We start from the raw sequence: 14007 nt of genomic DNA, 5'->3' as shown, positions 1-14007 counted from the left end.
AGCTTAACAGTGGCAGTGTAAGGGAGAACAGTCCAGATCCACTGGGTACAAGTGGAAAAGGACTAAGGCACTCAGAGAACAGACAGTGCATCTAAATCATGTCCTTTTTTTGAATTTTGATGTTTCTTTTCTCTGCTTCAGTCTTGTCTGACAAAGCCCACGGTCTGACAGAGTTGCCCAGGATGGATACCCATGAGACTTGCCATAGGAGCAAAGAGGGTCGTCCCACACTGCTATGCAGTGAGGTGACAGAATCTAGTGCTGGGAGTTTTTCTGCCTCTCTCCCTCATATTGTTTTAGCTGGAATTAGCTGTTTGCACATTCCTCTCCAACTTTGGCAGTGTGCCCTCTCCTCCATAACAGACCAAACCGAAATCCCAGATCCAGCACGCTTCAACTGTCTGGGAAGTCCTTGCTCAGAACAGGGATGTGTCTTACGTGTTGCAGCATCTTCTCACCATGGCTTATGTTCCTACAGAGATCTTTAATTCATGATGTACTAAAAATGACTGTAGACACTCAGATTCGATGTGCAGTGAAGGAGAAGCAGAGGCACAGCAAGATTCTACTGCACATTCTGCTCCCCACCCCCACCGCCCCAGACATGGATTGAACTTTAACACCTTTTTAAAATTTTTCTTATATATTCTTTTGTAAGTTATATCCTTAACTGCGTTGAGCACAGCAGGAGGAGGTATATTTCGTCCTTGGGCAGCAGTCCAAAATGAGTTAACACAAGTTTTATAAAGATGAAAATATGTAAGCCAAAAAAAAGAAGAATCGATGTGGTCCCAACTCTCAACATTGACAAATTTATCCCTGGACAAATTGGGGCAGCCTTCTTCTGTTTTTCAGTGCCATCTCAAGGGATGCCTTCTTTGCCTTCTGTGCTTTCAACAGAGCATGGTCTGTTTGATCAAAGCTGCCACAGTGCAGACTGCTCCAGGTTTGTGCCTGGAGCTTTGCCTTTCTCTGTTACTGTGGCCACAACCTTTGTCTAATCCTCCAGAAGATCTATCGCAATCATAATGGTAGCAGTGACAGAAGCTATTAATGTTCTGGCTTCTCCATGTGGCAGTGATCTGCTCTGCAGATCAAAAAGAGTAGATATATGCTATCTGCAAGAAAAGGAAAAGCAATTATTGGTTTAGCTAAGTGAATTCTCTTTGTGAGCAAACAAATGGGCCGCAGGAGCAGAGTCCACAAGGTGCCAAAGAACAAGCACGTTGTCAGGGCAAAGCTATGAAAGTAAACACAGTCCTGATTTGAAACAGCCAGCTCCAAAACTAGAAAGAAATTTTAAGTTTGTATGGGTGCCTTTTGTAGCTTTTGGAACAACAGAGGAAAGGATTTGTATGACAGAAGTAGCCTTGGTGTAAAAAGCTGAAATAGTCAGATAATGACTTCACCAAATGCAGGTGGGAAAAGATGTGGCATGTTCGAGCCACATCAAGGGAAGTCAGAGGTGTTTGAAACAGAGCAGTAAAAAAGAGCTTTTTGTACAGTAATTCCTGGCAGAGAGGGAAAAGGGAATAGGAATGAAAAAAAAAACCAAACCAATCTTATGCAGAGGAACATCCTAACTGTAACTCTTTCACTGTGACGAACTCCTCCTGCAGCCTTCATAGAAAAAGGTGGTGACTATGTGCAGTATCCAATGGACTTATGTGTCAATGAGGCAGGGTTAGGACTTGAAGTTTCTGAAATCACTGTAGCAGGTTGTGAAGGGCATAGACTGAAAAACCAAAAGCAACAAATGAAAGAGCAGAGCTGTGCAACAATGACTGCACCCCCTCTCGACTAAGCTCAAGACATAAGCAAATGAAGTGAAGCTTGAACACAAGAAAGGCAAACATCCAGACAGCTGTTTTTCTTTTGCCATCAAACTGTGAATGTCTCTTGGTATTCTTTATGACATGGCTTTAGGGGAAGAGCAGGCAAACGTGAGGGAAACACCGACATTTGTACTTTACGATCACCTGCATTTAGCATAAACTCTGATCAGGCATGACTTTTTCTTTATTGCTGTGTGTACAAATTTGTCCAGAGCATCCCAAATCGATAGTGCCATATGTTATACTTGCTTTTCACTGGTGTTATTACCTACAATCTCCTAGCAGAAGCTAAGAGGGGACTTTCTGTCTGTGGTTTCCGTGCCCAAAGTAGTTCTTCAGATCTTCCACTGGTTTTTAACGATTAGAAGGATTATCTGGTACAGTGTCCCCTGTACAGGCTGACTGATCATGATGCCAAACTTTGATTCTTTCTCTGTTGCTGCACGGATGCATGGCAATAGATGTAGTTTCTCTGTGCATGCTATTTTAACTTCATTTAACACTTGAACATGTCCCTTAAAATCTTTTCTATATAACTTAAGGCACGCATTCTTTTACCGCATGCAAGGGTCTAAGCCACTGGAAAAAAGGGGAAAAAAAAAAAAAAAAAGACAAAGATTTTCTGGATACTTTGTTCTAATTTCACCCCTGTCTTCAAGCAACAATTTCTATTCATTCTCTGATGAAATAATTGTGCCTGGAAACCTAAGCAACTTTGTTTTCTTCTTATTACCTGAAAGGCTATTTTTTTTCATTGGGTAGTTTTCATGCTGTGGAGTCACTGGGTTCTTCTCAAGGTGGGCACCATTTGAATTTCCTCAACAGCATCCCTGCCTGATGTCTACAGTTCTTTTCGGCGGCTTCCATTGGCTTTTCACACTAGGCAAAACTTTGCTGAATTTAGCAGCTTCTAACAAGTAAAAACACCGAAACAGCAAAAACACTACAAAAACACACTCTTTTGTAAGCAGCAGAGTTCAGGTAATGTACCGAGGGGTACTTTAGATGGGTAAAGCTCCCTGACTGCAGAGCAGCTTAGACTTTTCTCCCCTCAACACGACGTGCGGCAGAGAAGAAACCGCGAAACCTCCGCGCCCTTCCCAACGCCGCTCAGCCCCCGCCGCAGCGGGCTCGCTTCGGCCCTGGCCGCCGCTTTTAACGAGCCGCCGCGAACCCCCTGAGTTCATCTGCGTGTTCACATGATCGCCGGTGACCCGCGGCCGGGGCTCCGGCGGCAGCTTCTCGAGTGCCCTCGTCCCGCCGGGAGCAGCAGGTAGGGGCCGGCCAGCCGCATGGTTGGGAGCCGTGCCACCCCCCCCGCCCCGCGCCCCGAGCCCACCCCGGCCAGCGCCGCTCACCCGCGCCCGCGCTGCCGCGGCTCCGCGCCCGCCGGGGAGGCATGAGCGACGGAGCGGCCGCTCCGCGCCGCGGGTGAGTGCGCGGCCCTCCGCGGGGCGCGGAGGGAAGGAGGGAGGGAAGGAGGGAGGGGGCGGCCCACCCAAACCGAAGATGACTTTGTGGGAAAGCTGCGGGAAGAGGGGACGGGGGGGAGCGCGGCTGCGGGAGGGGCGCCCCTTCTCCGAGCCCGCGGGGACCCCCCGGTTGGCCGGCCCCGGCGGGGGCGCGCAGCCGGCGCGGGGCTCGGGGGTGCTGCGAGCCGCCTTTCCCTGGCGTTTTGCACAGAGGGGATGGCTCCCGGGGCACCGGGCTACCCCTCCCCGAAGGCGCTACCGGAGCCTTTCGGTCGTCCTTGGGTTTTAACACCAGAGGGGGCGAAGGGAGGCACATGGCTGCAAACCCCCCTTCTTTTCCGCACCCTAAAACTTCGTTCCGTTGCGGTCCTGCGGCGGAGGGAGAGGCTCGTGCAGACAGCCCAGCTGCCGCACAGCCACAGAGCTGCGGTACCGGGCTCCCCAGCCTCCCCTTCCCGCCTCCTGCAGATCCCCACGCCAGTCGCTCATTCAACATCCTACGGGAAAAACGGGGCAAGCCCTGCGATAGCGCGTTTGTTCTGGGACAGTAGCCTGTCCCCCGCCTCCCCCCGAGCTGGCAGGCGGGTCCCTCATGTCCGTTTGAGCTCCAGCCGGCCGTGCCCGCACAGGTCGGGGCTGTATCGGCCTTTGCTGCGGGGGTGCCGCTGTAAGCAGCTGCCGCACGCCCAAAACTCGGGTGCGACAGCGGCGTCGTCTGGAGCGGCTGGTGGCGAACCCGCGGCCGGGCCATCCGCTCTGCTCCTTGGGGTGGTACTGGTTAGAAAAGGAAGAATGTTTAAAATACCGTTTGACTCTTGTACCGAAGCCTTTGTTACTAGTTATGTCGTTACGGCTTTGAAGCCATAATCGTGCCTGCAGCCCTGATGGAAACGTGACCTGGAAAAACCCAAATTGCCTCCTGTCAGACACAGGCCACTGCATAATCTTCTAGTCCAGACCAGAAGATTTCAAGTGGCCGCGTGTGAAATTAATGCCTGATCATAATATGAAAGTGTCTTTCTGTTTTTCTATTTTGTGTAGTGCAACTGTGAACAACAACTACACCAAAGAATTATTTTGCAACTTTGATGGTAAATCTCAGCTGCTGGAAAGTCACTTTTTAGTTTCAGACCTAGCACAGCCATCACTCTCTGTTTCATCTCAAGCCTTTACATCAACTGTATGTTGAAAAAATGGTGGATTTTGGAGATGACGTTGATTTTTAAGTTACTGGTAGCCTTTGGATCTAAGTGAAAACCTGGACTCAGGCCTCAAACACTGTATTAAGGTTTTATTAACATTTGTAGAATTTTTTTTATGTGGGGAAGAAAGATGTGCAGTTTGAAAGAAAAATTTGGCCATGACAGCTAGATGTTTTTCTGGGCATTGAAATCATAGAAAACCAGACTGCATCAGAAAAAAAGCGTGCATTAAGAAGAGATGTTTAGATCATTAACTGTCAAAGTATGGCTGACAGTGTAGTTCTACCATTTTGGGGTTTTTTTTTCCATGTAGCATACTAGTTTAGAAGAACAGAAACTTCATGTTGATGAGCAAGTTTCTGTGTTTGAATTATGTTTTTTGGTTTGCATGCAGCATTTTTGAATTTTCAGGGCTTTAAATAATATTGACTGACTTGATTGGACATGATCTCAGCTGGAGAAGCAGTATGAGACCTGTCCTTCATAAGTGGTGTCCTCCTAGTCAGGCCCGTCAGCAGTTCAGTAGAAGATGTGATCTTCTGGATCCTCCCTGTCTCTCTCTTGCACACGTGCATGCACGTGCACACAGACTCACTCTTATTGTGTTCTTCCAAGATGTTCCACAACTAGAGGGAAGTTAACTGCATGATTTTAATACCAAATACGAACACACCTTTCTATTAACTTCTACAGAGTGAAGGAATGTACTTAATTTGCAGATCTCACTATTCTCTGTGTACAGGAAGAGACAGTCAGGCACACTTGGACAAAGAAGTCACCAGACTCTGCTCTCCTATGCTCCAAAAACCTACATTTTCCCAATAGTGCCCTTGGCAACCAGAAATTTTGTAGAATTCTGGAATATGGCACCAGGGCTTGCATTTTGCTTAGCAAGCGAAAGCTCAGGAAAATCCAGGTTGCATCCCAACTGAGCTGGAGGTGAAAGGGCGGATGTGCGCCACTTCCCTTGTCTGTGCATCCAGGTTTTTTTTCCATGGGCTTCAGCATATGCTTCATCCCTATATGAAATGTTCACCTGGGACATGCCCTGGGAAAATGAGTTTTTCTCACTATGGATATAGCACCTGTGTCTTAGGCCAATAAAATAAATTATTAGTGAGGAAGTAATATGGGTGTCAGAGTTAAGCCTTTAGGTTTCAGTGAGAATCTGGGCATAGGGTTCAAAGGTAAGGAGAACCAAATACCTGTGAGCTTCAGCATTGGGGAAGGCAATGATTTTGGAGCCATTTTGAACAAAAAGTCTAGTCTAGATAGTTGGTCATTAACTGACAGTTAATATGAAATTTTACAAAAACATCTTTCCCTTTGTCTCAAGTTTGACCCAAAACCAGAAGATTTTGGGGATGACTTTGTTCTCTTTTGAGGTTCTGGCTTCCATTCTTCCCTAGCAGAGCAAGTCCCGCTCAAGTCTCTCGGATCACTTCACAAGCACTTTACAACAGTCATTTGCTGGAGATAATGTAATTCTTGTTCTCATCTGAGAGTCTAGAGAACTGAGATAGAGTTCAAAGGACCTATCCAAAATACACAGTAAATTAGCATAAGAAATGAGACAAGGAAACAAATTATTTGCTCCAGTCACAGGATTAAATTGCCTTTCCCTAACTCGCTGCAACTGCTAAGAAATTCATGGGCCATTCCTCTTGCAATAACTTGAAAAGGGCAGACATGCCTTTTACGCTTCTTTCTGATGTAAGTGGTATTAAATATGCATTGTAGCTCGGTTACCTTAGATAACTGAGCATGAATTCATCCATCTTCCACTTGAAATTCTGTTCCCAAATGTAGCAGCTGAATATTCTTTCTTTTGTTTTCTGCTTTTTGGAGGGGTTGGAGGTTTTTCACTTTTGTTTTAAGAGAATAATCTTGTTAGCATTCCTTAGAAACTCATTAAAATGCTTCCCTTTTGGCTTATTCTCCTAATTTATTAATACCACAAATAACTTTTCTTTGGTGACCCACTTTCATAGGTATCTGAACATCTAGCAAAATTGTAACTCATCAGGAAGGCAGTGTAGACTAATAAATAGCATCTCCAGACAGAGAAGAAAATCAAGATACTTCCTCCTTTGCCACACAGAGTTCTACACACCACACATAGAGAAAATACCGCTCTATTCCACAGCTTACTCAGCACCTTTAGCCCAAAAGAAAGCACTTTATTGATTGCATGATTGATATAAAGGTCAGAATTTAGGATTGCATTTATTCTCCTGGCTGAATTCAATTTTTACCCTACATCCACAGAGAAGAAACTGCTCTTTGCATAAATATAAATTGAAATATTCGTCTGTGTGTGTGTGTGTGTGTGTGTGTTCAAACAAATAGACTTTCTCTTATAGCTCCCAGGGCAACCTCCTGACACTACACTGTTATCAAAACCTTTAGGGTTTGACTAAGGTACTGCTCTTTATTGAATTATCGTACCTGCTTTGGGAAAAGTACAGATTTGCTTAGAAAAAGAGGATACTCACTGATTTAATGAGCATGATGGTCAACTGGCCACTGGAAGTGGTAGAACTGTACAGACTCTAAGTCAGGCAGAGGTCAGCTAGTGTAAACGAATACACTTATTTTCATACTCATTTATTTCCAAAGATACAGAGGTTGCTTTTTGTGAACTGAAGCTATACAGACAGACTTAGGTCAAGCACTGATTAATTACCCCATGTCCTGCAGATGCTTGACCACTGGTCATGTTCTTAAGGGCAGTCTGCTCTGAGAGTGCAGTCTGTGGTTGTTTCAGACCAAGGATACTCAGCATTGCCACCTTCTCTCCAAAGTCTGTGACAGCAGCCCCCCTAACAGGAGAGCATAAGGCTTATTTGGTGACTTTTGATGAACCTGTGCTTTCCTTTTCAGTAAGTGTGGACGTTTGTGTAAGTGTGAGAGCATCATGGTGGCGTTTAAAGGAGTCTGGACTCAGCCCTTCTGGAAAGCCGTTTCAGCAGAATTTTTGGCCATGCTCATTTTCGTCCTCCTCAGCCTCGGCTCCACGATCAACTGGGGTGGAGCAGAGAATCCCCTGCCTGTAGACATGGTCCTTATCTCCCTCTGCTTTGGACTCAGCATTGCAACCATGGTGCAGTGCTTTGGACACATCAGCGGAGGCCACATTAACCCTGCTGTGACCGTGGCAATGGTCTGCACGAGGAAGATCAGCCTCGCCAAGTCAGTCTTCTACATCCTTGCCCAGTGCCTGGGAGCCATCGTGGGCGCAGGCATCCTTTACCTCGTCACACCACCCAGCGTGGTAGGAGGCCTGGGAGTCACTGCGGTAATCACTTCTCCTCTGGCTCTTGAACTAGACTAGCTTAGAGCCTAAGAAAATATGATCAGTATCACGGAGAATAAAGACAGCTCAAGTAGAGATTTTAGGAGCTTGCTGGTTTATTTACAACGTCTAGATGGGGCTTAAAGCTCTCCTTAGGATGGGTTTATGCAGCGTAATATCTATAGCTGTTCTTTTTATAGAAGTTCTCTTTCCTAGAACTTTCCCAATCTGATGACAGCAGGTAATGTTAATTTACATATAAAATTTAAATAATATATGCATGAAATGCCATTTTTATATGGGCTGGGGAGGGAGGAATTAATTCTGTGCCATTATGATGGGGATTGAAAAAACATCAATTTAAAATGACATACTTTTGAAATAGATTGTGGCTTAGATTTCAGCTTTGTTCTAAACTAATAAGGAATGCCATCAGTTAGCCCTGTTGCAGGACTTATTAAAAATGCACTTGAGCCGCACACTGCTTAATTTTTAATTGAAATTTAAATTAATTAAGTCAGGGCTAATTAATGAATTTATAATTGAATAGTAAATTACAGTGCTCCCAAGAAAAAAAAAATTGTGAAGGGGAAGTGCAGCATTTGCAAATCCCTGTGTAAAAATAAACTATACTTCTGCAGTCTAACTTTGAAGTTCTTGTTGGATGTTACCATTAAGCCTTCTGTGTTCGGGCTGGCAGTAATTTTCCATGACTCTCAGAAAAAAGAAAAATTAATGTAAAGAAAAAAAATGGGAGAAAAGTGTTTGGGAGGAAATCTGTACCTCTAAATGTTCATCGTTGTCTTTCACAATGTGTACCATTCAGAAATACCTTTCATTAAAGTACAATTAATATATGTGGTGGCTTTCTGATTTACAAAATCACCATCTCTTAATTTCTGGTGTTTCTTTCCCTTCTTCCAGGTACACAGAGATCTTTCCGCTGGCCATGGACTCCTGGTGGAGTTGATAATTACATTCCAGCTGGTTTTTACTATTTTTGCCAGCTGTGATTCAAAGCGAAGTGATGTCACTGGTTCAGTAGCTTTAGCAATTGGATTTTCTGTTGCAATTGGACATTTATTTGCTGTAAGTTAATAGCTTCTCTTTAAAAAATAGACTCCTTTTCCCTTTATGACTACTTCAGAAGTAAATGGAAACTTCTGTGGCCTTATAGCTGCTAGAGCTACATAGGTGCTATATTCTTTATGAGTTCACGCCAAAACTCTTTGAGGTAGCAGGATGGTCCCCTTGGGTAGGGTGTTGCATCAGAGCTTTTCTGCCTATATGATGACTTTGTTGATTTTGCAATAAGACCCGGGAGAACGACAACAGTTGCTGTCAAGATTAGAAGCCATGGAAAAACAGGGTATCCCCATAGTACAAGGACTGGCAGAAATTGAATAACTATCTTCAAGGCTTTAATAATGGGTAAAATTTTGTCTTTGCTTTAGATCAATTACACCGGTGCCAGTATGAACCCCGCTCGATCATTTGGACCTGCTGTCATCATGGGCAGATGGGAAAACCAATGGGTAACTCTGCTTTCATGATTCCTTCACCATAGCAACAAACAGCCATCAGGATTTTTCATACATCATTTGCTTTTAGTTGCCTACCCCAGTACATCCCATAGAGACCATCACTGAGGAGGACAGGAGCTGACCTGCCACAAGCTTTGGTATAATTATGTTCCTCGTCTGGGACTGCGGTGTGGTATGCAGCACACTGGAATAGCGTCTTGCTATTCAGGGATGATTTTGTGGAGGTAGTAGCTGGGGTAGAAAGGAAATCATACAAGGAGTTCAAAACAAAAAGAGCAATCCAGTGAGACTGAAAGAATTGAACTGCTAGAAAGAAAAAACCTCCGAGGCAAATTGCAAATCCCCCAGTCATGCTGGTGAGAAGTTGTGGAAGTAATTCTGTTGGCTTCACGTTTCACCTGGTTCTGCGGCAAATTGGGGCAGACGTATAAAATGAGAGCAGGGACCCTCTGTGATCTGGTTCCCGGGGGACAACCTGCCTGAGCAAATGCCCACAGTGAGAGATGAAGGGGTTGCAGTCTGGTCTTTGCAAACCAGACCAGATGTTCAGATGTTATCCACTTCAATTTGAAAGCATCAGCTTAGCTAGGAGTATTTGCACAGGAAACAAGTTGATAAACAGATTGTGAATGATGCAGTCGTTTTCTTCAGCATCTCACTATTAAACTTATTAAAAACCAATTCACATTTTATAAGGGAGAGATGGATTGCAGCTCAGCCTCACCTAATTAAAGACAGGGAAAGCACTTCTAGAGACACTTTCAATGCTAACTCTAAGAGCTGCATATTACGGTGCATATAAGGATTTTCTTGGTTTTTAAAGTATGAAGCCCACATTGCTTCCACTGCAACTCATAACAGAAGTAGCATTGTCTTCAGGCCCTAAGGCACCAATTCTGCAAACATGATACCATGTGTAACTTTGTTCCCAAGAGTTATCCTATTGAGGCAGATTTACCCAGTTATCAGTGAATGGTTGTTCATACAGAAAACCATTGTAGCTTTTCACAAGATTAATTATCCATACTCTAAGGGAGCCTGTAATTTATAACTAAAACTATAAACAATGAACAAATGTAGCATGAAGAAACTTGTAGGAGAAGCTTAGCTACTGGCCTGGTCACTTGGAAAGACAGCCTTTTCTCCTCCTCCATTGCAGTGACGTTGGCATACCATTAAAAGAAGCCCATGGGCTTCTGCACCTACTAATCTTACAGAACTGCTGCCTGTCATGCAGAAATAGATAGGTACCGTACAGTGGTGTGTTGTGTCAGTTGTATTTGCTTATTTAAATTAGATAATCAGATAGCTGACTGCCTGTTGGATTCTGCGGGATCAGAAGCCAAATTTGGATTATTTTGGAAATGTAAGTCTGAAATACTGAAGAAGAACTGTTTGTGTAAACACCAGAAAAGGTTTTGTTTCCTTAAATGTTTATTGTCACCTTGGGTGAAAATGCAGAAAGAAACTCACTTTTCTGCTTTGGCGTTTATTTTGTGTGTATTCTTGCAAACAGTCCATGTATGTTGTCTACAGCTGGCAATGAGTGACGAAAATGTAGAGAAGATCTCTTGGAAAGAAGTAGATCAATAAAACTTGACAAAACTATTTCTCTTTGACAATGTGGGCCTTCTTCCCTGCTAATTTAAAAGCAAAGCTATGCCAGAGCAACTATATGTTGCATGTGACTACAGAGTTGTATTTGATAAGTCATACATGATTCCACCAGGATCTATGGCCTCTTTTGTCTCAAGAAATGTTGTAACTACAATTGACCTAAATAAAGATGATGAAGAACCCATACTTTTGTCTTCTTGGACAAAGTCGAAAAAAAAAAAAAGTCTCCCACAAAGAAGGGAGAAAAGCTGCTTTCTGTTAACACAAGAAGGTAGGGGAGCCAGAGGGAATGCTTGTCTGTCCGCCTATGGGAGATGTCCATAGCTTCACTGCTGCTCAGCCAGTCTGCCCCAGAGCATTGGTAACCAGACATGTAGACTGAAATCTTTTTCAGGCATCAAGGAAGTAGTATCTTTATCTTGCTGACATGTCAACATAGGTCCCTCTTCTCCGCTGTTCTGTGGGGTCCACTGCCTGGTGTTTCCCTAAATGCTGGCATGAGAGAAGTTTTTAGGGAAGAGTTGCACTCACAGATATGAGGTTGTTTAGATGACTGCATTCAAGACGACTAGGGGGTGAAATATATGTGAAAGAGAGAGACTGAGAGGAGGCAGAAAGAAAAAAATATTACCTAGGACTAATGCCAATAACCACCTAAAAGGGTGCCTTTTGGCTGACTTCATATGTGATTTTTAGAGCAGTCACTTAATTGCTGAGCTCCAGGTCACCATCTGTGAAACCTATGATAGTTGCACTTCTCTGCATCATAAACTGGTATGATGGCAGATTTCATCTCAGTTCATGAAAGCCAGGGAACCGTGTGACCGTGCATTTCTGGAGAGTTAGATTTAACAATTGAACCGGGGCATTTGGCAGAAGCTTTTCTGGATGAAATCTGTAGTGACATGCTTTTCTCTGAGGCCTTGTCATCTTTATTTTCTCTAGAGCTTAATGCCTGTCTTTTCTCCACCTCTTTTTGCAGGTATATTGGGTGGGACCAATAATAGGAGCAGTCCTTGCTGGTGCTCTTTATGAGTATGTCTATTGCCCAGACGTTGAACTCAAGCGCCGTTTTAAAGATGTCTTCAGTAAGGCTACCCAGCCATCCAAAGGGAAATACATCGAGGTGGATGACAGCAGGAGCCACGTAGAGACCGATGACCTGATCCTGAAGCCTGGCATAGTTCACGTGATTGATATCGACAGGGGTGAAGACAAGAAGGGAAGAGATCCATCCAGCGAGGTGTTGTCTTCTGTATGACTAGCAAGAAGCACTGAAAGCAGAGAGCAGCCTGCTAGCACAGATATCCTTCCACCTATTAAAGAAACAGATCTCCTCTAGACTGAGCATCTACCATTTCTTAAAAGGTATGGTGCAGGCAGCTGGGTGGTAGTGGTGTCACCAAACCATACACGTGCTCAGTTCGAAGATTAGGACTTTACTGTAATTAGGATTCCCCATCTATTCCAAATTGAGAATTGTTCCTACTATTTTCCTTTCCTTCTTTCTGGAACAACTCCAAAGTCAAAACAAAAGGTGAAAGTACTCTCCTTTAATAAATCGGTCAATAATGAGATGAAGATAGAGATGTTTAACATTCAGATTGACAGTTAAGGCGTATCAGGAAATGCCTATAGACATAGAGACCTATTTATCAGATTGTTCTTCTGATACTTAATTGGCTGTTGTCAGCTCCGATTACAATATCTTATCCATTAAGCGTTCTCTGCGAGGTTCAGGGACAGCACCAACAGTATTTAAGAGCTTTATCCACAGTCAAGCAAAGGAGTATTGTTTCCACTCGTACATCATTGTTGCCTTGCAAACTACCTCTGAAAAAATGATACTTTAATAGGTTTAAAAAAAAATAAATATATCAACCCATCAAATTTCACTCATGTGTTTTGCAGTATAAATATATTACCTTCATCCCTTCCCAGGAGTATATATGCTGAAATTGAACATTGAAGTCTACTGTAAAAAAGCTGCAAAGTATTTGACTGTACTTCATGCTCCTTCTTGCCATTGTCTATCTGGTGAAACATTCTCCTGAGGTTTGACTATTGACTGTTTAGTGTTATCAGACTCCCAAGGTCATGCAAAGAATACAAAGGCTTTCCTGTTACTTAATAACTCAAATAAGAGATATCAGAAGAAAAGAAGGCATATCTGTTTTCAGTGCACTTGTTCAAATACACATTTCTGTGCTAATTTATGTAAACTAAAGGTTTAAATTACTTACCTACTTTCTTACAAGATGGTTGGAGATATGGGGTTTTTAATTTATTAGTAATGTAGAGGGTTTTTAACTTTTAACTGTATTGAAACACTGATTGTGAAATATTTTTTTATAACAGATGATAAAAATATGACTGCTTCTGGCTTTTTGTTTTAACTGATGCCTAACTATTTGAACAGGATCCATGCTGTTCCAGTCTTAATTACGCCTCTGGCAAAGGTTTCTTTACCTGTTGTTAGGAAAAGATGCAAGACTTGCAGGTTTTTCTAGGGGAAAAGGGACATGAAATATGTTCAGTAATCAGTCTTTCCCTTATAGAAGTATTTTGACAAATGTAATCTCCTCAGCAGAACATTTCTATGAAGCTGTTAGTGACTTACTGCTTTTGTTTCTGATCAGTGGCTTTGAGTTTTACAATATGCAGCTGCAGAGCAGGCAGGAGTGTGGTATTATTTCTGTAATTGTATAGTTTTTATTTTGAAATTGAAAAGCTGCTCCTGCCTATTTAGTAATAAGAGGGGGAAAAAAGCATTGGTCCTGACTGCGGTTGTCTGCTCTTTGACATACTTTACATGCGATCTTTATTACAGGGAATTAGGTGTTTCCAATGAGATAATAAGACACTGCTACCCTCAAATCTGTGCACTATGATCCAAAGGCCTCAGCTAGCAGCACTGTATAGAGCCAGCATGTCCTGCCGTACCCATTTTCCTGGTTTCACACTTTTCTTGTCTGTAAGTCTGGCAGAGCGTGGCGCAAGCTCCCTGCATTGAGCATGAGATTCATGACTCCTCCATGCATT

General features: G+C 43.4%; 1 protein-coding gene across 3 annotated transcripts; it reads left to right on the top strand.

Annotated features, from left to right (window-relative positions):
• The first annotated feature begins 3034 nt into the window (after window positions 1–3034).
• Window positions 3035–12226, top strand: AQP4 (aquaporin 4). Of its 3 annotated transcripts, none has more exons than XM_086609241.1 (5): window positions 3035–3108; window positions 7393–7807; window positions 8729–8893; window positions 9259–9339; window positions 11948–12226. In XM_086609241.1, exons 1-5 carry the CDS (start codon window positions 3035–3037, stop codon window positions 12224–12226), a joined length of 1014 nt encoding a protein of 337 aa, XP_086465367.1. The 3 variants fall into 3 exon arrangements, with proteins under 3 accessions (XP_086465367.1, XP_086465368.1, XP_086465369.1); XM_086609242.1 differs by lacking the exon at window positions 3035–3108 and adding an exon at window positions 3235–3266; XM_086609243.1 differs by lacking the exons at window positions 3035–3108; window positions 9259–9339 and having other exon boundaries at window positions 7400–7807.
• The last annotated feature ends 1781 nt before the right edge of the window (window positions 12227–14007 follow it).

This window comes from Tauraco erythrolophus, chromosome 3 (genome assembly GCF_009769465.1).
Source record: "Tauraco erythrolophus isolate bTauEry1 chromosome 3, bTauEry1.pri, whole genome shotgun sequence".
NCBI classification, from domain to species: domain Eukaryota; kingdom Metazoa; phylum Chordata; class Aves; order Musophagiformes; family Musophagidae; genus Tauraco; species Tauraco erythrolophus.
Note: the sequence above shows the minus strand (reverse complement) of the source record. Positions and strands in the feature narration are given on the sequence as shown.

Excerpts from the sequence above, each read along its gene's own strand:
- AQP4 (XM_086609241.1), top strand. The coding sequence starts at position 3,035 with ATGATCGCCGGTGACCCGCGGCCGGGGCTCCGGCGGCAGCTTCTCGAG. Across the intron at positions 7,808-8,728 it reads GAGGCCTGGGAGTCACTGCG|GTACACAGAGATCTTTCCGC; the intron begins GTAATCACTTCT and ends CCCTTCTTCCAG. Across the intron at positions 8,894-9,258 it reads CAATTGGACATTTATTTGCT|ATCAATTACACCGGTGCCAG; the intron begins GTAAGTTAATAG and ends TCTTTGCTTTAG.